Source organism: Passer domesticus, chromosome 36 (genome assembly GCF_036417665.1).
Source record: "Passer domesticus isolate bPasDom1 chromosome 36, bPasDom1.hap1, whole genome shotgun sequence".
Lineage (NCBI taxonomy): Eukaryota > Metazoa > Chordata > Aves > Passeriformes > Passeridae > Passer > Passer domesticus.
In genome coordinates this window covers 102,886-127,780 of record NC_087509.1, presented here as the reverse complement: position 1 = coordinate 127,780, position 24,895 = coordinate 102,886, and the positions used below count along the sequence as shown (strand labels likewise).

The window sequence follows — 24,895 nt, the reverse complement described above, 5'->3', positions numbered from 1 at the left end:
GGCTCGCGTTTCCTTTTAAGGTAAAACCACGCCCATCAGTCTTCCCGCCGCGGCTTGGCCCCGCCCCTCCCGCTCCCCCCTCACGGCTGGACTCGGCACAAAGGTTTGCGGTTTTATTTAAAAATATTGAAATAAATAAGTTTTAGCTTTCGTCCCTCATAAAACCCGAGGGAAATTGCACGGTGGAGCGGTATTTATTCCAGCGATCAATAAAATAGCTATGTAAAACAAAATGTTATATCATTTATATACACACGTAAAATAAAAATATTTAAAAACCCGAAAAAACAAAATTTAAAGAGTGAAAAGCCCAAAACCTCACTGGAAACGGTGAGACCGAGGATAGCGAAAAATAAAAATAGAAAATAAAGGGATAAAATCGCTTTTTTTGGTGTTTTCCCAGCACGGACAGGGAATAGTGGAAGAGATTTAAAAAAAAAAGTAAAATCTATTAAAAATAATAATTAGGAGGTAAACTTCCTCAGAAAGGTTTTATAGTTTTGTATTTTAATGTGTTTTAAGTTTAGGTAACGTTAAAAAAGAGGGAGAACGCGTGAGGGGTGGAGGCGAATCCTGAGGGGAGAAATCTGAGGGTAAACTCCCATAAATTAGGCCAAAAACCTCCGAAAACTCGTCAAAAATAAAAAGAATTGTTAACTAAAAACGCGAAAATTGTTCTTCGAAGGGAAAACCTAATTAAAAAATGTAAATTAAAGGTTTAAAACTAATTTTACAGCGGCAAGAGGCTCCTTCCTGAGGGGAAAAATTATCCCAAGAGGGGTAAAAAAGCTTAAAAATTCCACCGAAATTTACAAATTAATGAAAAATCCTTAAATCGGTTTTAAGATATGGATTAAAGTACAAGAAATTAGATCTGCGGGGGAGGACGGGGGGGACACGTGGCGGCGGGGGCGAATCGTGAGGGAAAATGAGTTGAGAATCTAAAGGTTAAGCAAAAAAAGACGTAAAAAGCCCTTAAAAAATAGGAAAAAAAACCCAAATATATATATATTAAAAATAAATAAATACAAATATCCAAAAAAGGAAGTTATACAGCAGAGATCCTCCAGGAGGCGTTTCCCGCCGGCGGCTCCGCCTGAGGGGAGAGAAGCGGAGTCAGAGCGGGACGGAAGCGGGAGCGCCCAATTAATCCTTCCCCAATTAATTAACGCCTCCCCAATTTAATTAATTAATCCCGAGGAGCCCCCCCGGGGCGTTTGTGCGGCCCCCCAAATGCCGGCGGAGCCCCCGAAGCACCCCGTGCGTGCCCCGCCGGGTGAAGAAGGAGCCGCCGCCGCTGCTCTGCGACGCCGCTAAAACCCCGAGCGCCCGCGGCTGGCGGCGACGGGGGGAACGCGGGTCGGGATCGCGACGGGCCGGCATGTCGCGATAGAAACACGGACAGACAGACAGACAGACACACAGACAGAGCTCCATGCCCCTACAGCCGCTCCATTCCCCCACAGCCGCCATCTCCCTCACCCGTGCGATCCCCGCGCCGGCCCCTCACAGACTGAGCCGCTCCCGCCTTCGCCAGCCAGGCCCCCCTCAGGAAAGCCACGCCCCCTCGCGCTCCTATTGGCCGGCGGTTCACCGCCCACCAATCCTATTGGCTGCCGGGCAGGAAAGGGGTGGTATTATGCAAACAAGACATGACTGACAGAGGGGGCGTGACTTCCACATGTTGATTGACAGATAAGGTTTTGCTGTGCCTCAAAGCAAGGGGCGTGGCGTGAAGGTTTTGATTGACAGGTACAGGATTAATGCAACCCAATGTGAGGGGCGTGGCTCGAGGGTTTTGATTGACAGGTATGGGATTAATGCAACCCAATGTGAGGGGCGTGGCTTGAAGGTTTTGATTGACAAGTACGGCATAATGTAACTCAATGCAAGGGGCGTGGCTTGGAAATTTTGTATTAATGTATTAGTATAACCCAATGAAGGGGGTGTGGCTTGAAGGTTTTGATTGACAGACAAGGTATTAATGTGACATAATGAAAGGGGCGTGTCTCAGCATTGATTGACAGACAAGGTATTACTAAAACCTAATGAAAGGGGCGTGGCTTGCAGCATTGATTGACAGCACAGCTGGTGATTGACAAGGAGCATCAGAAGCTGATTGGTTCTCCCTAGATGGGCGGGGCCACCAACTGAATGACATGAGCCACCAAAAAAAGAGGCGTGGCCACACGATGAAGGGGGTGGGGATTTTTATTAGGTGGGCGTGGCCACAGTGGGCGTGGCCGCCTCAATCCCTCCAGGTCACCTCCACCTCGTCCGTCCGGTACCTGCCGCGGCCAGAGGTCAAAGGTCAGAGGTCAATCCCCGTGTGGCCCCGCCCCCACCCGTGGCCCCGCCCCCTGACCTCTGCGTGATCCCCGATTGGCTGAGCTCTGTCACCTGCCCCACCCTCAGCATCTCGCAGCCGGCCTGGGCGATCATGGCGCCGTTGTCAATGCAATACCTGCGGGGTCAAAGGTCAGGGGAGGGCCACGCCCCCTCCCGAGGCAAGCCGCGCCCCTCCCGGAGCAGGCCCCGCCCTCACCTGTCGTCCACGGGGCAAAGCTCCGCCCCCCGGGCTCTGCACATGCTCCGTAGCATCTCCTGCAGCCGGTGGTTACCTGGCAACGGGTGGGCGTGGCCAAGGGTGAGCATGGCTCCTCCCCCGCATGCAAATCAGGGGGTTACATAGAAGTGAGGCCACGCCCACTCACAGGCCACGCCCCCCACGAGCAGCAGGTGCCGCGCCCGGGGTCAGCGCCAGCGCGCGCTCGGTGACCTCGGCCAGCATGGCGAACGCCGTCTCCTGGGGGGGGGAATGGACCAAAATCACCCCAAACGGACCCGAAAATGGGTCAGAAACGGACCCGGAACAGCCCAGGAATGAACCAGAAACGGCCCCAAAATATCCCAGAAATATCCCAAAAATATCACCAAAAACGGCACAAAAATGTCCCAAAAACGGCACAAAAATATCCCAAAAATGGGTCAGAAACGGACCCGGAACAGCCCAGAAATGAACCAGAAACAGGCAAAAAATATCACCAAATACGGGCAAAAACTGGCCCCAAAATATCCCAGAAATATCCCAAAAATATCACCAAAAATGGTACAAAAATATCCCAAAAATGGACCCAAAAATGGGTCAGAAACGCGCCCGAATAGCCCAGAAATGAACCAGAAATGGCCCCAAAATATCCCAGAAATATCCCAAAAATATCACCAAAAACGGCACAAAAATATCCCAAAAATGGGTCAGAAACGGACCCGGAACAGCCCAGAAATGAACCAGAAACGGCCCCAAAATATCATAAAAACCAGGTAAAAAATGGCCCCAAAATATTCCAAAAAGGTCCCAAAAATATCCCCAAAACAGGCAAAAAATATCACCAGAAACAGGCAAAAAATGGCCCCAAAATATCCAAGAAATGTCCCAAAAATATCACCAAAAACGGCACAAAAATATCCCAAAAACGGCCCAAAGATGGGTCAGAAACAGACCCGGAATATCCTGAAAATATCCTAAAAGTATCCCAATAAATGGCCCCAAAAACAGCACAAAAATATCCAAAAATGGACCCAAAAATGGGTCAGAAACGGACCCAGAATAGCCCAGAAATGTCCCAGAAACAGGCAAAAAATATCACCAAAACGGGCAAAAAACTGGCCCCAAAATATCCCAGAAATATCCCAAAAATATCACCAAAAATGGCACAAAAATATCCCAAAAATGGACCTGAAAATGGGTCAGAAATGGACCCGAAATATCCTGAAAATATCCTAAAAGTATCCCAATAAATGGCCCCAAAAACAGCACAAAAATATCCCAAAAATGGACCCAAAAATGGGTCAGAAACGGACCCGGAACAGCCCAGAAATGAACCAGAAATGGCCCCAAAATATCCCAGAAATACCCCAAAAATGGACCCAAAAATATCACCAAAAACGACACAAAAATATCCCAAAAAATGGACCCAAAAATGGGTCAGAAACGGACCCGGAACATCCCAGAAATGTCCCAAAAATAGCCCCAAAATATCCCAGAAATATCCCAAAAATATCACCAAAAACGGCACAAAAATATCCCAAAAACGGCACAAAAATGTCCCAAAAATGGGTCAGAAACGGACCCGGAACAGCCCAGAAATGAACCAGAAATGGCCCCAAAATATCATAAAAACCAGGTAAAAAATGGCCCCAAAATATTCCAAAAAGGTCCAAAAATATCCCCAAAACAGGCAAAAAATATCACCAGAAACAGGCAAAAAATGGCCCCAAAATATCCAAGAAATGTCCCAAAAACCGGCCCCAAAATATCCCAGAAATATTCCAAAAATATCCTAAAAATGGCACAAAAATATCCCAAAAATATCCCGAAACCAGCCCCAAAATATCCCAAAAATGGCCCCAAAAACGGCTCAAAAACAGCCCCAAAATAGCCCAAAAATGCACAAAAATATCATCAGAATCAGGCAAAAAATATCCCAAAAATACCCTAGAAACGGCCCCAAAATATCACCAGAAACAGGTTAAAGATGGCCCCAAAATATCCCTAAAATATCCCGAAAACGGCCACAAGAATATCCCAAAAATGGCCCCAAAATATCACCAAGAACAGGTAAAAAATGGCCCAAAAATACCCTAAAAAGATCCCAAAAACAGGCAAAAAATGTCACCAAAAACAGGCAAAAAAAAATCCCAAAACCAGGCAAAAAATAGCCCAAAAATATCCCAAAAATGGGCCCAAAATATCACCAAGAACGGGTATAAAATGGCCCCAAAATATCCCACAAATGTCCCAAAAACGGCCCCCAAAAATATCCCGAAAACGGCCCCAAAAACGGCCCCACAATATCCCAAAAACAGCATAAAAATATCCCAAAAATATCCCAAAAACAGCACCAAAATATCTCCAAGAACAGGCAAAAAAATGCCCCAAAAATATCCCAAAAATACCCCAGAAATGGCCCCAAAATATCACCAAAAAATAGGCAAAAAAATGGCCTGGAAATATCCCAAAAATATCCCAAAAATGTCTCAAAACCAGCACAAAAATATCCCAAAAATGGCATAAAAAGATCCGAAAAATGGCCCAAAAATATCCCAAAAACAGCCCCAAAATATCCCAAAAATGGCACAAAAATATCCCAAAAACAGCCCCAAAATGGGCCAAAAATGGCACAAAAAATATCCCAAAAACAGCCCCAAAATATCCCAAAAATGGCCCCAAACCCCAATTAATCACCCCCAAACCCCCATTAATTAAACCCCCCCACACTAATTAACCCCCCCAAACCCCCCATTAATTACCCCCAAACCCCATTAATTACCCCCAAATTAATTAACCCCAAACCCCAATTAACCCCCACTAATTAACCCCAAAACCCCATTAATTAAGCCCAAACCCCATTAATCACCCCCCCGGCCCCGTTAATTAGCGCTAATTAGCGACCTGCAGGGAGAAGCAGAGATCCTCGGGCGTCGCCTCCCCCGACGCCAAAAGTTTTGGGGTCACGGCCTGGGGGGAAAAATGGGGAATTTGGGGCAGGTTTGGGGTTTTGGGGTCAAATTCGGGAATTTGGGGCAGATTTGGGGTTTTGGGGTCAAATTCGGGAATTTGGGGCAGATTTGGGATTTTGGGATCAAAATCGGGGATTTGGGGCAGATTTGGGTCAAATTCGGGAATTTGGGGCAGATTTGGGATTTTGGGATCAAATTCGGGAATTTGGGGTCAAAATTGGAGATTTGGGGCAGATTTGGGGCAGATTTGGGCAGATTTGGGGATTTGGGGTCAAATTCGGGAATTTGGGGTCAAAATCGGGGCAGCTTTGGGGTTTTGGGGTCACATTTGGGGCGATTTCAGGTCAGTTTTGGGTTCTGAGGTGGTCTTTGGGTGATTTTGGGTCAGTTTTGGTGGTTTTGGTACCTGTATGGTTTGAGGTCACTTTGGGGTGGTTTTGGGGTCATTTTGGGTGGTTTTGGGGTGTTTGGTGCCCATGTGGTTTGGGGTCAGTTTTGGGGTCACTTTTGGGTCTGTTTTGGGTGATTTTGGGTCGATTTTGGGGTTTTTGGTACCTGTACAGTTTGGGGTGGGTTTTGGGTCAGTTTTGGGTGATCTTGGGTCAGTTTTGGGGTGGTTTTGGGGTTTTTGGTACCCATACAATTTTGGGTGGGTTTTGGGGTGGGTTTTGGGGTGGGTTTTGGGTCAGTTTTGGGTGATTTTGGGGTTTTTGGTACCTGTACAGTTTGGGGTGGGTTTTGGGGTCACTTTGGGGTGGTTTTGGGGTCAGTTTGGGGTAATTTTGGGGCAGTTTTGGGGCGTTTGATACCTGTACTTTTCGGGTGATTCTGGGGTGGTTTTTGGGTGATTTTGGGGTGATTTTGGGGTGGTTTTTGGTACCTGCAGGTGGGAGAGCAGCCCCGAGAAGGAAACGTCCAGGCCTTTCACCACGTACGGCAGCGGCAGCAGCCGGCGGCCCCTGCGGGACAGAGGGGGGATTTGGGGTCAGATTTGGGATTTTGGGGTCACTCTGGGGTGAATTCAGGGGATTTGGGGTCAGATTTGGGGATTTGGGGTCACTTTGGGGATTTAGGGTCAGTTCGGGGGATTTGGGGTCACTTTGGGGATTTAGGATCACTTCGGAACCATTTTTGGGGCCAATTCTAGGGATTTTGGAGTCACTTTTGGGGTATTTTTGGGGTCATTTTGGGGCAATTTTGTGGTCGCTTTAGGGTCACTTTGGAAATCCATTTCAGGTTCAATTTTGGGGTCATTTCAGGAGATTTTGAGGTCACTCTGAGGTCATTTTTGGGGCCACTTTTGGGCTCATTTTTGGGTCCATTTCCAGCGGTTTTAAGATCATTTTTTGTGCTCAGTTTTGGGGTCACTTTGGGGTATTTTCAGGCTCATTTTTGGCTCATTTTGGGCCCAATTCCGGTGTTTTCGGGGCTCATTTTTGGGCTCCTTTCGGGCTCATTTTGGGCCCAATTCCGGTGTTTTCGGGGCTCATTTTTGGGCTCCTTTCGGGCTCATTTTGGGCCCAATTCCAGTGTTTTTGGGGCTCAGTTTCGGGCTCATTTTGGGCTCATTTTGGGCCCAATTCCAGTGTTTTCGGGGCTCATTTTCGGGCTCGTTTTTGGCTCATTTTGGGCCCGTTTCTGGTGTTTTCGGGGCTCATTTTTGGCCTCATTTTTGGCTCATTTTGGGCCCAATTCCAGTGTTTTCGGGGCTCAGTTTTGGGCTCATTTTGGGCCCGTTTCTGGTGGTTTTGGGGCTCATTTTTGGGCTCATTTTTGGCTCATTTTGGGCGCATTTCTGGTGTTTTCGGGGGCTCAGTTTCGGCTCATTTTTGGCTCATTTTGGGCCCGTTTCGGGTGTTTTCGGGCCCCACCTCCTGGCCAGCTGCTCCACGTTGTAGCCGGGGCTGGGCGCGTTGGGGATCTGCGGGAGAGGGGCGTGGTCAGCGCGGGCGTGGCCCGGTGGGCGTGTCCCTCCGGGGGTGGGCGTGTCCCTCCGGGGGTGGGCGTGTCCCACCTGCAGCAGCCGGGCCAATCGGTCGATGCAGTTGCCCACGGCCACGTCCAGGGTCTCGCCCAGGATCCGGTACCGGCGCCGCGCGAAGGCGATCACCTGCGGGGGGCGGGGGCCTGTCGCGATAGCCGCGCGACAGCGGCCATTTTGTACCTCTATAGTCGCGATAGCGGCCATTTTGTGCCTCTATCGTCGCGATAGCGGCCATTTTGTGCCTCTATAGTCGCGATAGCGGCCATTTTGTGCCTCTATAGTCGCGATAGCGGCCATTTTGTGCCTCTATAGTCGCGATAGCGGCCATTTTGTGCCTCTATAGCTGCGATATCGACCATTTTACCCCTCTATCATCATGATATATCACGATATCAGCCATTTTATCCCTTTATCATCGCAATATCGGCCATTTTGTCCCCCAATCATCACAATATCGGCCATTTTGTCCCCCTATTGTCACGACAGCCGCCATTTTGTGCCTCTATCATTGCAATATCGGCCATTTTATCCCTCTATCGTCATGATATATCACGATATCAGCCACTTTATCCCTTTATCATCACAACATCGGCCACTTTGTCCCTCTATCATCGCAACATCTGCCATTTTATCCCCCCTACTGTTGCGATAGCCGCCATTTTGTCCCTCTATCACCGCGACATCTCGCGATACCCCGCGATATCACCGCCCGCCGTCGCGATATACCGCGGATACCGGCCATTTTATCCCTCTATCCTCGCGACAGCGGCCATTTTGTGCCTCTATCCTCGTGACAGCGGCCATTTTGTGCCTCTATCCTCGCGACAGCGGCCATTTTGTCCCTCTATCACCGCGATATCTCGCGATATCCCGCGATATCAGCCCCCCGCCGTCGCGATACGTCGCGACACCGGCCCCGCCCCCACCTGGGTGTTGCCGCCGCTGACGTAGAGCACGAGGGGGTCGGGGGCGGGGCCGAGGGCGCGCCCCATCTCGATGTGCCCCACGCAGTGGTTGAACGGCCAGCAGGGGGCGCCCCCAGAGCTGCGCCAGCGTCCGCGCCACGGCCGCCACCACCGCCAGGGGGGAGCCCATGCCCGGGCCTGGGGGGGGGGGGACACCCCCCACGGGGGTCAGTGGGAGGGGCCGGGACCCCCAAGAACCACAAAAACCGCAAAATCCACCCCGAAAACCCCAAAGTCCCCCCCAAAATACCCCAAAACCACCCCAAAATACCCCAAAATCCCCCTAAAAACCGCCCCAAAACCCCCAAAATCCACCCCCAAAGTGAATGGGAGAGTCCAGGACATCAAAAACCACAAAATCCACCCCAAAACCCACCCCGAAAACCCCAAAAAAACGCCCAGAAAACACAAAATCCCCCCAATATAACCCAAAATCACCCCAATAAACCCCAAAACTCACCCAAAAACCCCAAAGTCACTCTAAAAACCCCAAAATCCACCCCGAAAACCCCAAAGTCCACCCAAAATACCCCGAAAACACCCCAAAACCACCCCTAAAACCACCCGAAAACCCCCAAAATACCCAAAATCCACCCCAAAGACCCCAAAATACCCCAAAATCCACCCCCAAAGTGAATGGGAGGGTCCAAATCCCCCCCGGGGATGAATGGGAGGGTCCGGGACCCCCAAAAAACCACAAAATCCACCCCGAAAAGCCCAAAATCCCCCCAAAATACCCCAAAATCCCGCCAAATCCACTTAAAATCCACCCCCGGGATGAATGGGAGAGTCCGGGACACCCCCGGTGGGAATGGGAGGGTCTGAAATGCCCCAAAAACCACAAAATCCCCCCAAAACCACCCAAACTCCACTCCCAGAATGAATGGGAGAGTCCAAATCCCCCTCAAGGGGAATGGGAGGGTCCGGGACCCCTCCCCAGGAGGAGTGGGAGGGTCTGAAATGCCCCAAAACCCCCAAAATCCCCCCAAAACTACTCAAAAAAACCCCAAACCACCCCAAAACCCAAAAAAACCACCCCAAAATCCCCCCCAAATCCACCCCTGGGGTGAGTGGGAGCGTCCAAGTCCCCCCCAGGGGGAGTGGGAGGGTCCAAAATACCCCAAAAAACCCCGCAAAACCCCCCCCAAAAAAATCCACAAAACCTCAATGGGAACCCCAAACAACCCCAATGAGAACCCCAAAAACCCCGTGGGAACCCCAGAAACCCCAAAGGGAAGCTGAAAATCCAAACGGGAACCCCAAAAACCCAGATCCATGGGGTCTGTGGGGGTCTCTAAGGGATCTGTAGAAGATTTGTGGGGTCTCTGTGGGGTCTGGAGGCCCTGTAGGGTCTCAATAGGGTCTACAGGGGGTCTGTGGGGTCTCTATGGGGTCTGTGGGGTCCGTAGGAAATCTGTGGGGTCTGTGGGGGCCTATGGGGTCTCTATGGGGTTTGCGAGCTCTGTGCGGGCTCTATAGAGGCTCTACGGGGTCCACAGGAGATCTGTGGGGTCTGTGGGGTCCATAAGGGATCCATGGGGTTTGTAGGCTCTCTATGGGGTCTGTGGGGTCCATAGAAATTCTGTGGGGTCTCTATGGGGTCTGTGGTGCCGATAGGCTCTATAGCGCCTCTCTGTGGGGTTTATAGGGGACAGATCTGTGGGGCCTGTAATGGATCTGTGGGGCCTGTATGGGATCTGTGGGGCCTGTAAGGGATCTGTGCGGCCATAACGGATCTGTGGGGCCATAACGGATCTGTGGGGCCTGTAAGGGATCTGTGGGGCCTGTATGGGATCTGTGGGGCCATAACGGATCTGTGGGGCCTGTGACGGATCTATGGGGTCTGTGGGGTTTCTATGGGGTCTGTAGGGTTTATAAGGGTTCTGTGGGGTCCCGGCGCCGTTCCCGGTGCCGTTCCCGGTCCGTACCCTTGGTGAAGGCCACGCCGTCGATGTCCTCGGGCCCCACCCCGGCCTCGCTCAGCGCCGCCCGCACCAGCCCCAGCAGCGCCGCCCGGTGGTGCCGCCCGGTGGGCCCGGGGGCGAACCCTGCGGGGGGAATGACGTCAGCACCGGCGGCACCACCGGGCACGGCGGAGGAGCGGGGAGGGGGCAGTGACGTCACCGTGTCCCGGCGGCGTGACGTAGGTGGCGCGGCGGTTGCTGAGGACGGCGCCGTCGCGCACCACCCCCGCCCCCACCTTGTTGGCGGAGCCCTCCAGGCCCAGCACGGTCGGCATGACGTCACGCCGGTGGCGCTGCCCCGCGGGGTGACGTCACGCCGCCGCTCCGCTCCCGCCGCTCCCTCACGGCGCCCGCTCCCGCCGCTCCGCTGCGTCACTTCCGCTTCCCGCCTTCTCCTCCTCCTCCTCCGTGAGCGTTTCCGGCTCCGGCCACGCCCCCTCGCCGAGCATCCCCCTCAGGCTTCCCGCGCGCGGAGCCGCTCGCGCCGCTCCCGCCGCCGCCGCTGATTGGCCCCGCGCCTGAGGCACGGCGAGCCCTGATTGGCCCCGCGGTCTGAGGTACTCCGCGCTCTGATTGGCCCCGCGCGCTGAGGCACGGCGCGCTCTGATTGGTCCCGGTCCTGAGGTACTCCGCGCTCTGATTGGCCCCGTGCGCTGAGGCACGGCGCGCCCTGATTGGTCCCGCTCCTGAGGCACGGTGCGCTCTGATTGGTCCCGGTCCTGAGGTACTCCGCGCTCTGATTGGCCCCGCGCGCTGAGGCACGGCGCGCCCTGATTGGCCCCGTTCCTGAGGTACTCCGCGCTCTGATTGGTCCCGCTCGCTGAGGTACGGCGCGCTCTGATTGGCTCCGCGCGCTGAGGCACGGCGCGCCCTGATTGGCGGGCGGCAGAGCGCTGAGGAGGAGGGGGGCGGGTTTAACCGGGAGAAGGACGGGCGGTGATTGGTCACTGAGGGAAATGATTGACAGCCGGCGGGGGTGAGAGGGAGCGCAGAGGGCGGGATCGGAGCCCGTTCGGAGCCGGTTCGGACCCGATCGCTCCCGGTTCGGGCCCGTTCGGAGCCGGTTCGGGCCCCCCGGTCCCGCCCCCAGGGCCGCACGTGGCGGCGGCGGGCGCTGATTGGCTGCCGCTGCGTGAGGGGAGGCGCCGCTCTGATTGGCTGCGCTGTGAGGGGGAGGCGGGTGCTGAAGCCACGGCGCGCTCTGATTGGCTCCAGGGGCGAGGCTTGAAGGCCGGAGGGGCGTGTCCAGCGGCGGAAGGGGCGGGGCCAGCGCCATGCCGAAGCGCGGAAGAAGAAGGAGGAGAACGGGAGCGGGGACGAGGCCGGTGAGTGACCAAAATAAAACAAAATAAACCAGTATAAACCAGTATAAATCAATATAAACCAGTATAAACCAGTATAAACCGGTACAAACCGCCATCCCCGCAGGCCCCGCCCCCGCCAAGGCTCCCAAGGCGTCGCCGGCCCCGCCCTACGAGGACCCGCCCCACCCGCGAGGCCACGCCCGATGGGCGGCGCTGGACGCTCAAGGTGACGTCATGGAACGTGGACGGGCTGAGGGCGTGGCTGCGCAAGGGCGGGGCCCAGGTGAGAGGGGCGGGGCTTGTGGGGTGTGGGAGGGGCTTGTGGGGGTGTGGGAGGGGCCAACCACCGGTTTTGGAGGGTTTTTTTTATACCATTTTGGGTCAATTTTGGATGATTTTTTTATCATTTTGGATAAATTTCGGATAATATTTAACCGTTTTTTGGGTTAATTTTTGACAATTTTTTACCATCTTGGGTTAATTTTGGAAAGTTTTTTACAATATTGAGTTAATTTTGGATGATTTTTTATCATTTTACGTTAATTTGGGAGGGTATTTTATCATTTTGTGGTGATTTTGAGTAGTTTTTACTATATTCGGGGATTTTTTGGGGTCCCTAGTGAGTGGAGGATTTTTTTCACCATTTCGGGTTTATTTTGGGGCAGTTTTTCGCCTTTTCGCCGTTTTTGGGCATTTCTCTACATTTCTCACAATTTTTGGAGAGCTTTTATACTTTGTATCACTTTTTGTTATTTTTGGTCAGCTTTTCACGATTTTTCTGTGATTTAGGTCCCTAGTAACTACAGGAAGGATTTTTCACCGTTTTGGAGTGATTTTGGCCTGTTTTTCACCATTTTTTGGGTATTTTAACACACTTTTTCACCATTTTTGGATATTTTCGTACTCTTTTTAACCATTTTCAGATATTTTAGTGCAGTTTATCACCACTTTTGTGTATTTTGTTCCCCAATGGGTGCAGGAAGGGTTTTCACTTTTTTGGGGTATATTTGGGCAGTTTTTCTCCATTTTTGGATATTTTAGTGCAGTTTTTCACCGATTTTGGGTATTTCAGTAGCGTTTCTTTAATTTCAGGTTAATTTAGGTGGGATTTTTAACATTTTTGGTTACTTTGGTTCCCCAGTGAATACAGAAAAGGTTTTTCACAGTTTTGGGGTGGTTTGGGGGTTATTTTGGGCCGTTTTTACTGTTTTGTGGTATTTTAGTACCGTTTTTCACTGATTTGGGGTTTTTTAGCACAATTTTTTACTATTTGGGATTCTTTCTCACCAGTGGGTACAGGAAGGGTTTTTCACTCTTTTGGGGTGTTTTTGGGGTTATTTTGGGCCGTTTTCCACTGGTTTTAGGTATTTTTGTCCAGTTTTTTACCTTTTTTTATGTTTTTGGCTGTTTTTTCACCGTTTTTTCGTGTTTTGGGTACCCAGTGGGTGCAGGAGGAGGCCCCGGACGTGCTGTGCCTGCAGGAGACCAAGTGTGCCGTGTCGGCCGTGCCCCCCGAGGTGCGGGCGCTGCCGGGGCTGCCCCACCAGTTCTGGTCCAGCGCCAAGGACCGGCCGGGCTACAGCGGCGTGGGGCTGCTGGCCAAGACCGAGCCGCTGGACGTCACCTACGGCATCGGTGAGAGCCCCGAACCGCCCAAAAATCGCCCCAAAAATGGCCCCGGGATCGCACGAATCAGTCAGCCCAAAATCGGCTTGAAATCACGCCAAACCACCCCAAAATCACACCAAACTGCCCCAAAATCACACCAAAATTATCCCAAACTACCACAAAATCACCCTAAACGGCCCCAAACCACCCCAAAATCACCTCAAACTGCCTAAAAATCACCTCAAAAACAGCCTCGGAATTGTCCTGGAATTGCACAAATTTGTCGGTCCAAAATCGGTTTAAAATTGCACCAAAACTGCCCCAAAAACACCCCAAAATTACCCAAAATCACCCCAAAACCGCCCCAAAATCACCCCAAGCTGCCCTGAAATCGCCCCAAAAACAGCCCTGAAATTACCCAAACCTACTGACCCAAAATCGCCCCAAAATCACCCCAAACTGCCCCAAAATTACCCAAAATCACAACAAACAGCCCCAAAATCACCACAAACCGCCCCAAAATCACCCCAAACTGCCTCAAAAACACCCCAAACCGCCCCAAACCACCCTAAAATCACCCCAAAAACGGCCATGAAATCAGCTTAATGTATCGACCCAAAATCTGCTTGAAATCGTGCCAAAAATGCCACAAAACGCCCCAAACTGCCTCAAAATCACATCAAACTGCCCCGGAACCACCCCCAAACTGCCCCAAAATCACCCCAAACCACACTGCAAACACCCTAAAACCACCCCAAAATCACTCCAAAAAGAGCCCGGAATTGTCCTGGAATTGCACAAATTTGTCGGTCCAAAATCGGCCTGAAATCGCCCCAAAACTGCCCCCAAATCACTCCAAACTGCCCCAAAATCACCCCAAACCACCCCAAAATCATCTCAAACTGCCTCAAAATCACCCCAAAAACAGCCCCAGAACTGTTCTGGAATTGCACAAATTTGTCGGCCCAAAATCGCCTTGAAATTGCAACAAAACTGCCCCAAAATCACCCCAAACTGCCTCAAAAACACCCCAAACCACCCCTAAAATCACCCCAAACAGCCCCAAAATTACCCCAAACCACCCCAAAACCACCCCCAACAGCCCCAAGATCACTCCAAGCAGCCCCAAAATCACAACAACCAGCCCCAAAATCACCCCCGAGCCGTTCCAAACCTTTCCCAGTCTGCTCAGTCCCCTCCCACTCCCTCCCAGTCCCTCCCAGTCCTCTCCCAGTCCCTCCCAATCCACTCCCAATCCCTCCCAGTCGCTCCCAGTCCCTCCCAATCCCTCTGAATCCCCTCCCAGTTGCTCCCAATCCTTCCCAGTCACTCCCAATCCCTCCCAGTCCTCTCCCAGTCCTTTCCAATCCCTCCCAATCCCCTCCCAATCCTCTCCCAGCTCTCTCCCAGTCCCTCCCAATTCCCTCCCAGTCCCTTTCTAATCCATCCCAGTCCCTCCCAATCCTCTCCAGCTCCCTCCCAGTCCCTGCCAATCCACTCCCAGTCCCTCCCAGTCCCTCACAACCCCTCCGAATCTCCTCCCAGTCCCTCCCAATTCTCTCCCAGTCCCTCCCAGTCCCCTCCCAGTTCCTCCAATCACCTCCCAGTCCCTCCCAGTCCCCTTCTAATCCATCCCAGTCCCTCCCAATCCCCTCCCAGTCCCTCCCAGTCCCTTTCTAATCCATCCCAGTCCCTCCCAATCCTCTCCAGTTCCCTCCCAGTCCCTGCCAATCCACTCCCAGTCCCTCCCAGTCCCTCACAACCCCTCCGAATCTCCTCCCAGTCCCTCCCAATTCTCTCCCAGTCCCTCCTAATTCTCTCCCAGTCCCTCCCAATCCCCTCCCAGTTCCTCCAATCCCCTCCCAGTCCCCTCCCAGTCCCTCCCAATCCCCTCCCAGTTCCTCCAATCCCCTCCCAGTCCGTTCCAGTCCCCTTCTAATCCATCCCAGTACATCCCAGTCCCTCCCAATCCACTCCCAGTCCCTCCCAGTCCCTCACAACCCCTCCGAATCTCCTCCCAGTTCCTCCAATCCCCTCCCAGTCTCTCCCAGTCCCCTTCTAATCCATCCCAGTACATCCCAGTCCCTCCCAATCCACTCCCAGTCCCTCCCAGTCCCTCACAACCCCTCTGAATCTCCTCCCAGTTGCTCCCAATCCTCTCCCAGTCCCCCCCAATCCCACTCCCAGTCGCTCCCAGTCCCTCCCGACCCACTGCGCTCCCTCCCCTGTCCCAGGTGACCCCGAGCACGACGTGGACGGCCGCGTGGTGACGGCCGAGTTCCCCTCGCTCTTCGTGGTCTCGGCCTACGTGCCCAACTCGGGCCGGGGCCTGGTGCGCCTGGAGCCGCGGCAGCGCTTCGACGCCGCCTTCCTCGACTTCCTGCGGCGCCTGGACGCCCGCAAGCCCGTGCTGCTCTGCGGCGACCTCAACGTGGCGCACGCCGAGATCGACCTGTGCCACCCGCGCGCCAACCGCGCCAGCCCCGGCTTCACGCCGCAGGAGCGGGAAGGCTTCGGCCGGCTGCTGGCCGCCGGCTTCGTGGATTCCTTCCGGCACCTGTACCCCGAGGCGCGCGGCGCCTTCACCTTCTGGACCTACCTGGGCGGGGCGCGGGCGCGCAACGTGGGCTGGCGGCTGGACTACGCCGTGCTGTCGCGGCGGCTGCTGGGCGCGCTGTGCGACTGCAAGATCCGCAGCGCCGTGCAGGGCAGCGACCACTGCCCCATCACCGCGCTGCTGGCGGTCTAGGCGCTGAATTGGGGTTAAATTCAGGTAATTTGGGTCAAAATTGGAGTTTGATCTGTTGTTCGGTCTTAATTGGACGTGTTTTGGCCCAAAATTGGCTCAAATTTGCTTGAAATATGCTCAAATTTGCTCGAAATCAAAGTTGGAGATTGATGGTGTTGTTCGGTTTTAATTTGACGTGTTTTGGCCCGAAATTGTCTTGAATTCACTCAAAATTGGCTTAAATTCACTTAGAATCAAAGTTCAAGTTCGATGGTGTTAACCGTTTTTAATTGGATGGGTTTCAGGACAAAATCGGCTCAAATTTGGTCAAAATCGGCCTAAATTCACTCGAAATCGAAGTTTGAGTTTTATTGTATTAACCGCTTTTAATTCAACGCGTTTTGGCCCAAAATTCGTTCAATTTTGCCCAAAATTGGCTCAAATTCGCTCAAAATTGTCTTAAATTCACTCAGAATTGAAGGTGGAGATTGATGGTGTTGGTCTCTTTTAATTGGACGGGTTTTGACCCAGTTTTGGCTCAATTTGGCCCAAAATTGGCTCAAATTCACTCAGAATCGAAGTCCGAAATTGATGGTGTTGACCGCTTTTAATTGGATGTGTTTCGGCCCAAAATTGGCTCAAATTTGCTCAAAATTGGCTGAAATTTGCTTAGAATCAAAGTTGGAGATTGATGGTGTTGTTCGGTTTTAATTCAACATGTGCTGGCCCAAAATTGGCTCAAATTTGGTCAAAATTGGCCTAAATTTACTCAAAATTGGCTTAAATGTGCTCGAAACTGAAGTTTGAGTTTGATGGTGTTACCGCTTTTAACTGGATGGATTTTGGCCCAAAATTGGGCCTAATTTGGACCAAAATTGGCTGAAATTTGCTCAGAATCCAAATTCGACTTCCACGGTATTGATGGCCTTTAATTGGATGGGTTTTGGTCCAAAATGGGCCCAATTTGGATCAAAATTGGCTGAAATTCGCTCAGAATGTAAGTTCGAGTTCATGGCATTAACGGCTTTTAATTGGATGGGTTTTGGCCCAAAATTGGCTCAATTTCGCCCAAAATTTGCTCCAATTCGCTCAAAATTGGCTCAAATTCACTCAAAATTGGCTGAAATTCACTCAAAATCGAAGTTCGAGTTCATGACGTTCACCGCTTTTAATTGGATGGGTTTTGACCCAAAATTGGTTCAATTTTGCCCAAAATTTGCTCCAATTCGCTCAAAATTGGCTGAAATTCGCTCGAAATCAAAGTTTGAGTTTATGGCATTAACCGCTTTCAATTGGATGGGTTTTGACCCAAAATTGGCTCAAATTCGCTCAAAATTGTCTTAAATTCACTCGGAATTGAAGGTGAAGATTGATGGTGTTGGCCACCTTTAATTGGACGGGTTTTGACCCAATTTTGGCTCAATTTGGCACAAAATTGGCTGAAATTCACTCAAAACCACTCCAAGTTAGACGCTCTCGATTGGGCGCGTTTTGGCCCAGAATGGGTTTGGAACAAATCACCAAAATTGGGTGAAACCAGCCCAAAACGAGACGCGCAACGTGGGCTGGCGGCTGGACTACGCCGTGCTGTCGCGGCGGCTGCTGGGCGCGCTGTGCGACTGCAAGATCCGCAGCGCCGTGCAGGGCAGCGACCACTGCCCCATCACCGCGCTGCTGGCGGTCTAGGCGCTGAATTGGGGTTAAATTCAGGTAATTTGGGTCAAAATTGGAGTTTGATCTGTTGTTCGGTCTTAATTGGACGTGTTTTGGCCCAAAATTGGCTCAAATTTGCTTAAAATATGCTCAAATTTGCTTGAAATCAAAGTTGGAGATTGATGGTGTTGTTCGGTTTTAATTTGACGTGTTTTGGCCCGAAATTGTCTTGAATTCACTCAAAATTGGCTTAAATTCACTTAGAATCAAAGTTCAAGTTCGATGGTGTTAACCGTTTTTAATTGGATGGGTTTCAGGACAAAATCGGCTCAAATTTGGTCAAAATCGGCCTAAATTCACTCGAAATCGAAGTTTGAGTTTTATTGTATTAACCGCTTTTAATTCAACGCGTTTTGGCCCAAAATTCGTTCAATTTTGCCCAAAATTTGCTCAAATTCGCTCAAAATTGTCTTAAATTCACTCAGAATTGAAGGTGGAGATTGATGGTGTTGGTCTCTTTTAATTGGACGGGTTTTGACCCAGTTTTGGCTCAATTTGGCCCAAAATTGGCTCAAATTCACTCAGAATCGAAGTCCGAAATTGATGGTGTTGACCGCTTTTAATTGGATGTGTTTCGGCCCAAAATTGGCTCAAATTTGCTCAAAATTGGCTGAAATTTGCTTAGAATCGAAGTTGGAGATTGATGGTGTTGTTCGGTTTTAATTCAACATGTGCTGGCCCAAAATTGGCTCAAATTTGATCAAAATTGGCCTAAATTTACTCAAAATTGGTTTAAATGTGCTCGAAACTGAAGTTTGAGTTTGATGGTGTTACCGCTTTTAACTGGATGGATTTTGGCCCAAAATTGGGCCTAATTTGGACCAAAATTGGCTGAAATTTGCTCAGAATCCAAATTCGACTTCCACGGTATTGATGGCCTTTAATTGGATGGGTTTTGGTCCAAAATGGGCCCAATTTGGATCAAAATTGGCTGAAATTCGCTCAGAATGTAAGTTCGAGTTCATGGCATTAACGGCTTTTAATTGGATGGGTTTTGGCCCAAAATTGGCTCAATTTCGCCCAAAATTTGCTCCAATTCGCTCAAAATTGGTTCAAATTCACTCAAAATTGGCTGAAATTCACTCAAAATCGAAGTTCGAGTTCATGACGTTAACCGCTTTTAATTGGATGGGTTTTGACCCAAAATTGGTTCAATTTTGCCCAAAATTTGCTCCAATTCGCTCAAAATTGGCTGAAATTCGCTCGAAATCAAAGTTTGAGTTTATGGCATTAACCGCTTTCAATTGGATGGGTTTTGACCCAAAATTGGCTCAAATTCGCTCAAAATTGTCTTAAATTCACTCAGAATTGAAGGTGAAGATTGATGGTGCTGGCCGCCTTTAATTGGACGGGTTTTGACCCAGTTTTGGCTCAATTTGGCCCAAAATTGGCTGAAATTCACTCAAAACCACTCCAAGTTAGACGCTCTCGATTGGGCGCGTTTTGGCCCAGAACGGGTTTGGAACAAATCCCCAAAATTGGGTTAAATCCACTCAAAATTTTTGGCACCATCCCTTTTTAGTTGGATGGGTTTTGGCCCAAAATTGGCCCAATTTGGTCCAAAATCGGCTCAAATCCACTCAGAATCACTCGAAGCTAAACGCTTTTAATTGGATTTGTTTTGACCCAATTTTGCCTCAATTTAGCCCAAAATCGCTTTGGAACGAGCCAGCGTTTGACTGAGTTGGGGTTGGGTCAAAATCGTCTTAAAATCGCCCCAAAAATCGGCTGAAATTGGCTCAAAAATCGCTCGGAGTCTGGCGGTGATGACGTCATCAAAGCCAAGATGGCGCCGTCTGGTTTTAATCAGGTGCTGACCCAAAATGTCCCAAAATTGACCCAAAATATCCCAAATTGCCCCAAACTGACCCAAAATCGCCTGGAATTGACCCAAAACCGACCTGAAACCGCCCCGGTTCGGGGGCTGATGACGTCATCAGCCCCAAGATGGCGCCCCGCCCTCGTTTTTACCCAAATTCCCCCAAAATCGCCCAAATTTGGGTCTTGATGACGTCATAAGCTCCACAATGGCGCCCTGCCTTCGTTTTTTACCCCAAATTCCCCCAAAATTTCCCAGATTTGGGTCTGGATGACGTCATCATCCTCAAGATGGTGCTCCACCCTTGTTTTTACCCCAAATTTTCCCAAATTCCCCCAAATTTGGGGTCTTGATGACGTCACCAGCTCCACAAGGTCACCCTACCTTCATTTTTACCCCAAATTTCCCCAAAACCGCCCAAATTTGGGCCTCTCAGGTGCTGCCCGGCCCCGCCCCCTCAGGCCCCGCCCCCTCAGGGAAGCCCCTCCCCCCCCGCGCGAATAAACGGGAATTTTGGGGTGAAAAGCGCCGATTTGGGGTTTATTTACAATAAATACCGCTGTACACCGGGGGGGGCGGGGCTTATCTACACCGGGGGGGCGGGGCCATGCGGGAGGGGGCGGGGCCATGCAGAAAACGACAGAGGGGCGGGGCCAGGAGGGGATAAATCATTAAATACCGAAGGGGCGTGGCTTGGTGAGGTCACCGCGGGCAGGCCACGCCCACCGGCGCCTCCTATTACAAAGGGGGCGTGTCCCACGAGACGGGGGCATGTCCCACGAGGCGGGGGCGTGTCCCGCGGCGGCGGGGGCGTGTCCCTCGGGGGGAAAGGGGGCGTGCCCGGCGCGGGGGCGGGGTCAGGCGCGCGGTGGGAGGGGCTGGCTGACGCGGACCCGCCCCCAGTAGGCGGCGCGGAGCAGACACGCCCCCGCGCCCGCCCCCCAGCGCCGCCCACGCCGCCGGCGCCCAGCGGGCGCGGCGCCACAGCCACCACGTGCCGGCCTGGGCGGGGCCAAGGGGGCGTGGTCACCGCCGGGGACACGCCCACACCCAGCAGGGTGAAGCCCCGCCCCTGTTTTGCGGCCACGCCCCCTTTTGGGGGGAGCTTTAGGCCACGCCCTCCTCCCAGTTAATCCCATTCTGGCCCCTCCCACTTTAAGCCACACCCGCTTAAGCCCCACCCCTTAAATGCCCTTGGTTAAAAGCCACTCCCCTTTTAAGCCCCACCCCTAAAAGCTCCACCCATTTAAGCCACGCCCACTTGAAACCCCACCCCTTTAGACCACTCCCATTTAAGCCACACCCCCTTGAGTCCCTCCCAATTAAAGCCCCACCCCTTTAAGCCACTCCCACTTAAGCCACACCCATTTAAGCCACACCCCTTTCCTCCCATCCCTCTTGAAGCCCCGCCCACTTAACCCCACCCCACTTAAAGATCCACCCACTTAAGCCACACCCCTCAAAGCTCCTCCCCTTAAAGCCCCGCCCACTTAAGCCCCGTCCTCTAAAACCACTCCCCACTTAAGCCACGCCCCTTCAACCCGCCCCCCTTTAAGCCCCACCCACTTAACCCCCACCAATTTAAACCCCACCCACTTAAGCTCCTCCCCCTTTTAGCCCCACCCACTGAGAAACTGCAGTTAGCCCCGCCCCCTTTCCCCTGGCCCCCGCCCCTCACCGCCAGCCCGGCCGCGGCCCCGCCCATCACCAGCCCGGCCAATAGGCAGCAGAGGCAGCGTCGCCGCGGGAAGCGCCGGCCAATGGCGGACCTGGGGGGGCGTGGTCACTCCGCGGGGGCCACGCCACAGCGCCGAGGGGGGCGTGGCCTCCCGGAAAAGGGGGCGGGGCTTGACTTACACCTTGCGGCAGTGCGGGCAGCGCGCCAGCGAGCGCTCGGGGAGCTCCGCCCACTGCGGAAAGGGGCGGGGCTCAGCAGGGGGCGGGGCTAAGGAGGGGGGCGGGGCTAAAGGGGAAAGGGTTAAGGGGCGGGGCTTCAAGGGGAGGAGCCTAAAGGGGAATTACTTTTAATGGGAGGGGCTAAAGTGTGTGGGGCTGAAGTGGGTGTGGTTTTGATGGGAGGGGCTTAAAGTGGGAGGGGGTTTGAAGGGTGGGGCTTTAAGGGGAGGGGCTTAAGAGTTTGGGGCGTGGTCAGCCAAAAGGGGCGGGCACAGTGGGGGTAATGAAAGGAAAGGGGCGTGGCCACAAAGGGGATATGGTTATAAGAGTGGGCGTGGTCAGGAAGAGGGTGTGTCCACGCATGCATAATGAGGTGGGCGTGGCCAGAAGGGGGGCGTGTCTCGCCAGGAAGGGACAGTGTACAATGAGTTGAAAAGGGGGCGTGGCCACTAAAGGGATGTGGTTACCAAGGGGGCGTGGCAACAAAGGGATGTGTTATCGGGAAGGGGGCGTGTCCATGCATACACAATGAGGTGGGCGTGTCCTGGGGGGGCGGGGCTCACCAGGAAGGGCACCCCGCAGTGAGACCAATGAGATGGAAGGGGGCGTGGCCACAAACAGGAGATGGAGACAAAAGGGGCGGGTGCAGACGCAAAGGGGGCGTGTCCACGCATGCGCAATGAGGTGGGCGTGTCCGGGGGGCGGGGCTCACCAGGAAGGGCCCCCCGCAGTGGGCGCAGGCCACGCGCACGCCCCCGGGGGCGGGGTCGGGGCTGGGCGCGCCCGTCTGCACCGGGCCCAGGTTGATGATTCGCTTACTGGGAGCACTGGGTCAGACTGGGAGGGGGCGGGGCCGCCCCGCGCCCCCAGCACGGACCAGTACGGACCACTGACCCCTCCCAGTATGGACCAGTATAACCCAGTGAGCCCTCCCAGTGCTCCCAGTGTGGACCAGTAACCCCCAAACCCCCTCCCAGTACGGACCAGTATGGACCAGTATAACCCAGCGACCCCCAAACCCCCTCCCAGTACGGACCAGTGACCCCAGTATGGCTCCCAGTATGGACCAGTAACCCCCAAACCCCCTCCCAGTATAAACCAGTGACCCCCAAACCCCCTCCCAGTATAAACCAGTGACCCCCCAAACCCCCTCCCAGTACAAACCAGTGACCCCCAAACCCCCTCCCAGTACAAACCAGTGACCCCCAAACCCCCTCCCAGTATAAACCAGTGACCCCCAAACCCCCTCCCAGTCCCCCCCAATCCCCTCCCAGACCCTCCCAGTACAAACCAGTGCCCCCCAATCCCCTCCCAGTACAAACCAGTGACCCCCAAACCCCCTCCCAGTCCCCCCCAATCCCCTCCCAGTCCCTCCCAGTATAACCCAGTGCCCCCCAATCCCCTCCCAGTATAAACCAGTCCCTCCCAGTCCCCTCCCAGTATAAACCAGTCCCTCCCAGTCCCCCCCAATCCCTTCCCAGACCCTCCCAGTACAAACCAGTGACCCCCAATCCCCTCCCAGTACAAACCAGTGACCCCCAATCCCCTCCCAGTACAAACCAGTGACCTCCAAACCCCCCACAAATCCCTCCCAGCCCCCCCCAATCCCTTCCCAGTACAAACCAGTGACCCCAAACCCCCTCCCAGTCGCCCCCAGTCCCCTCCCAGTACAAACCAGTACAAACCAGTCTCACCAGTAGGGGCGGGGGCAGGCGATGCGCTGGGCCGAGGCGCGGCACACCAGCAGGCAGTTACAGGGGCACCGCACGTACTTCTTCCCGCCGGGGGCCGTCCTGATTGGCTGCCGCCGCGCGGGGGGCGGGGCCTCAGCCGGGACACGCCCCCCCGCCCCGCCAGCCCCGCCCCAAACCGGGAAACCCCGCCCCAAACACAGAAACCCCGCCCCAAACACAGAAACCACGCCCCAAACACAAAAACCCCGCCCCAAACACAAAAACCCCGCCCCAAACACAGAAACCACGCCCCAAACACAGAAACCACGCCCCAAACACAAAAACCCCCGCCCCAAACACAGAAACCACGCCCCAAACACAGAAACCACGCCCCAAACACAGAAACCCCGCCCCAAACACAGAAACCACGCCCCAAACACAGAAACCACGCCCCAAACACAGAAACCACGCCCCAAACACAAAAAACCCCGCCCCAAACACAGAAACCACGCCCCAAACACAGAAACCACGCCCCAAACACAGAAACCCCGCCCCAAACACAGAAACCCCGCCCCAAACACAGAAACCACGCCCCAAACACATCAAACCCCGCCCCAAACACAAAAACCCCGCCCCAAACACAAAAACCCCGCCCCAAACACAGAAACCCCCGCCCCAAACACAGAAACCCCGCCCCAAACACAAAAACCCCGCCCCAAACACAAAAACCCCGCCCCAAACACAAAAACCCCGCCCCAAACACAGAAACCCCGCCCCAAACACAGAAACCCCGCCCCACAAATTAAACCCCGCCCCTCACCCTCAAACCACGCCCCCACACCACAAACCCCGCCCTAAACACATTAAGCCCCGCCCCTCGCACCTTAAACCGCGCCCCAAACCCCAAAACCCCGCCCCACACACATTAAGCCCCGCCCCTCACGCCCCAAACCCCGCCCCGCTCAGGCCCCGCCCCCTCCGCGCCCTTCCCCGCCAGGCCCCGCCCCCCCGGGAGGCCCCGCCCCCTCACCGTGGCCTCGCCACACCCCCCGCACTTGACCACGTGCTGGTGCGCCTTCCCCTCGACGCTGATTGGCCGCTGGCACACGCGGCACGTGACCGCCGGAGGCCCCGCCCCCGCCGCCTCGGGGCTGCCCAATGGCGAGTAAGGGGGCGGGGCCTCGCCCGCGCCGCCTGCCAATGAGGGAGGGGGGAGCCCTCAGGGCGGGCCACGCCCACAAATCACCCGGGCCACGCCCCTGGAGGGTTAACCACGCCCCCCTGAGGGGAAAACACGGCCCCTCCCCCCGAGGTTAGACCACGCCCCCCCCCGCGCGGGCGGCTCCGCCCCCTCTCACCGGCCCCGCCCGGGCCCGGCCCCGCCTCGGGCGGCAGCAGCGGCGAGCGCTCCCCGTCCGCCATGACAGCGCGCCCGGCCACGCCCCCCCGCGCGCCGATTGGCCCGGCGCGGTCACGTGAGGGCGGCGCCGCGGCGCCCGCCGCCCGCCGCGCGCCGCCATTGGCCCGGCGCCGTCACGTGACGCCTCGCCTCAGCGCGGCCCGCGCTGCCATTGGCCCGCCGGCACCACGTGACGCGCCCTTCCCCGTCTCGTTGCCGGGCAACGCTTCCGGGCTGCCCTCCCCGCGCTGCCATTGGCCCGCCGGCACCACGTGACGCCCTTCCCGTCTCGTTGCCGGGCAACGCTTCCGGGCTCCCCTCC

The 24,895-nt window shown here is 54.0% G+C and overlaps 3 protein-coding genes across 3 annotated transcripts; 1 reads left to right on the top strand and 2 right to left on the bottom strand.

The window, feature by feature from the left end:
* Nucleotides 1-100: 100 nt before the first annotated feature.
* On the bottom strand, nucleotides 101-11,071 carry OSGEP (O-sialoglycoprotein endopeptidase). Its single transcript, XM_064402225.1, is given in 14 exon segments — nucleotides 101-1,096; nucleotides 2,169-2,288; nucleotides 2,366-2,464; nucleotides 2,546-2,621; nucleotides 2,715-2,751; nucleotides 2,753-2,806; nucleotides 5,453-5,518; nucleotides 6,401-6,479; nucleotides 7,392-7,441; nucleotides 7,535-7,630; nucleotides 8,431-8,520; nucleotides 8,522-8,607; nucleotides 10,398-10,517; nucleotides 10,594-11,071. Coding segments are annotated over 13 exon segments (1,008 nt in total). The 5' UTR covers nucleotides 10,709-11,071; the 3' UTR covers nucleotides 101-1,096; nucleotides 2,169-2,248.
* On the top strand, nucleotides 10,707-19,453 carry APEX1 (apurinic/apyrimidinic endodeoxyribonuclease 1). Its single transcript, XM_064402214.1, is given in 6 exon segments — nucleotides 10,707-10,738; nucleotides 11,664-11,758; nucleotides 11,862-11,917; nucleotides 11,919-12,020; nucleotides 13,180-13,372; nucleotides 15,580-19,453. Coding segments are annotated over 6 exon segments (993 nt in total). The 3' UTR covers nucleotides 16,095-19,453.
* PIP4P1 (phosphatidylinositol-4,5-bisphosphate 4-phosphatase 1) lies at nucleotides 17,850-24,688 on the bottom strand. The gene is given in 8 exon segments (XM_064402227.1): nucleotides 17,850-20,546; nucleotides 20,548-20,607; nucleotides 21,284-21,374; nucleotides 21,463-21,515; nucleotides 22,214-22,319; nucleotides 23,196-23,302; nucleotides 24,205-24,368; nucleotides 24,533-24,688. Coding segments are annotated over 8 exon segments (729 nt in total). The 5' UTR covers nucleotides 24,597-24,688; the 3' UTR covers nucleotides 17,850-20,462.
* Between the last annotated feature and the right edge of the window lie 207 nt (nucleotides 24,689-24,895).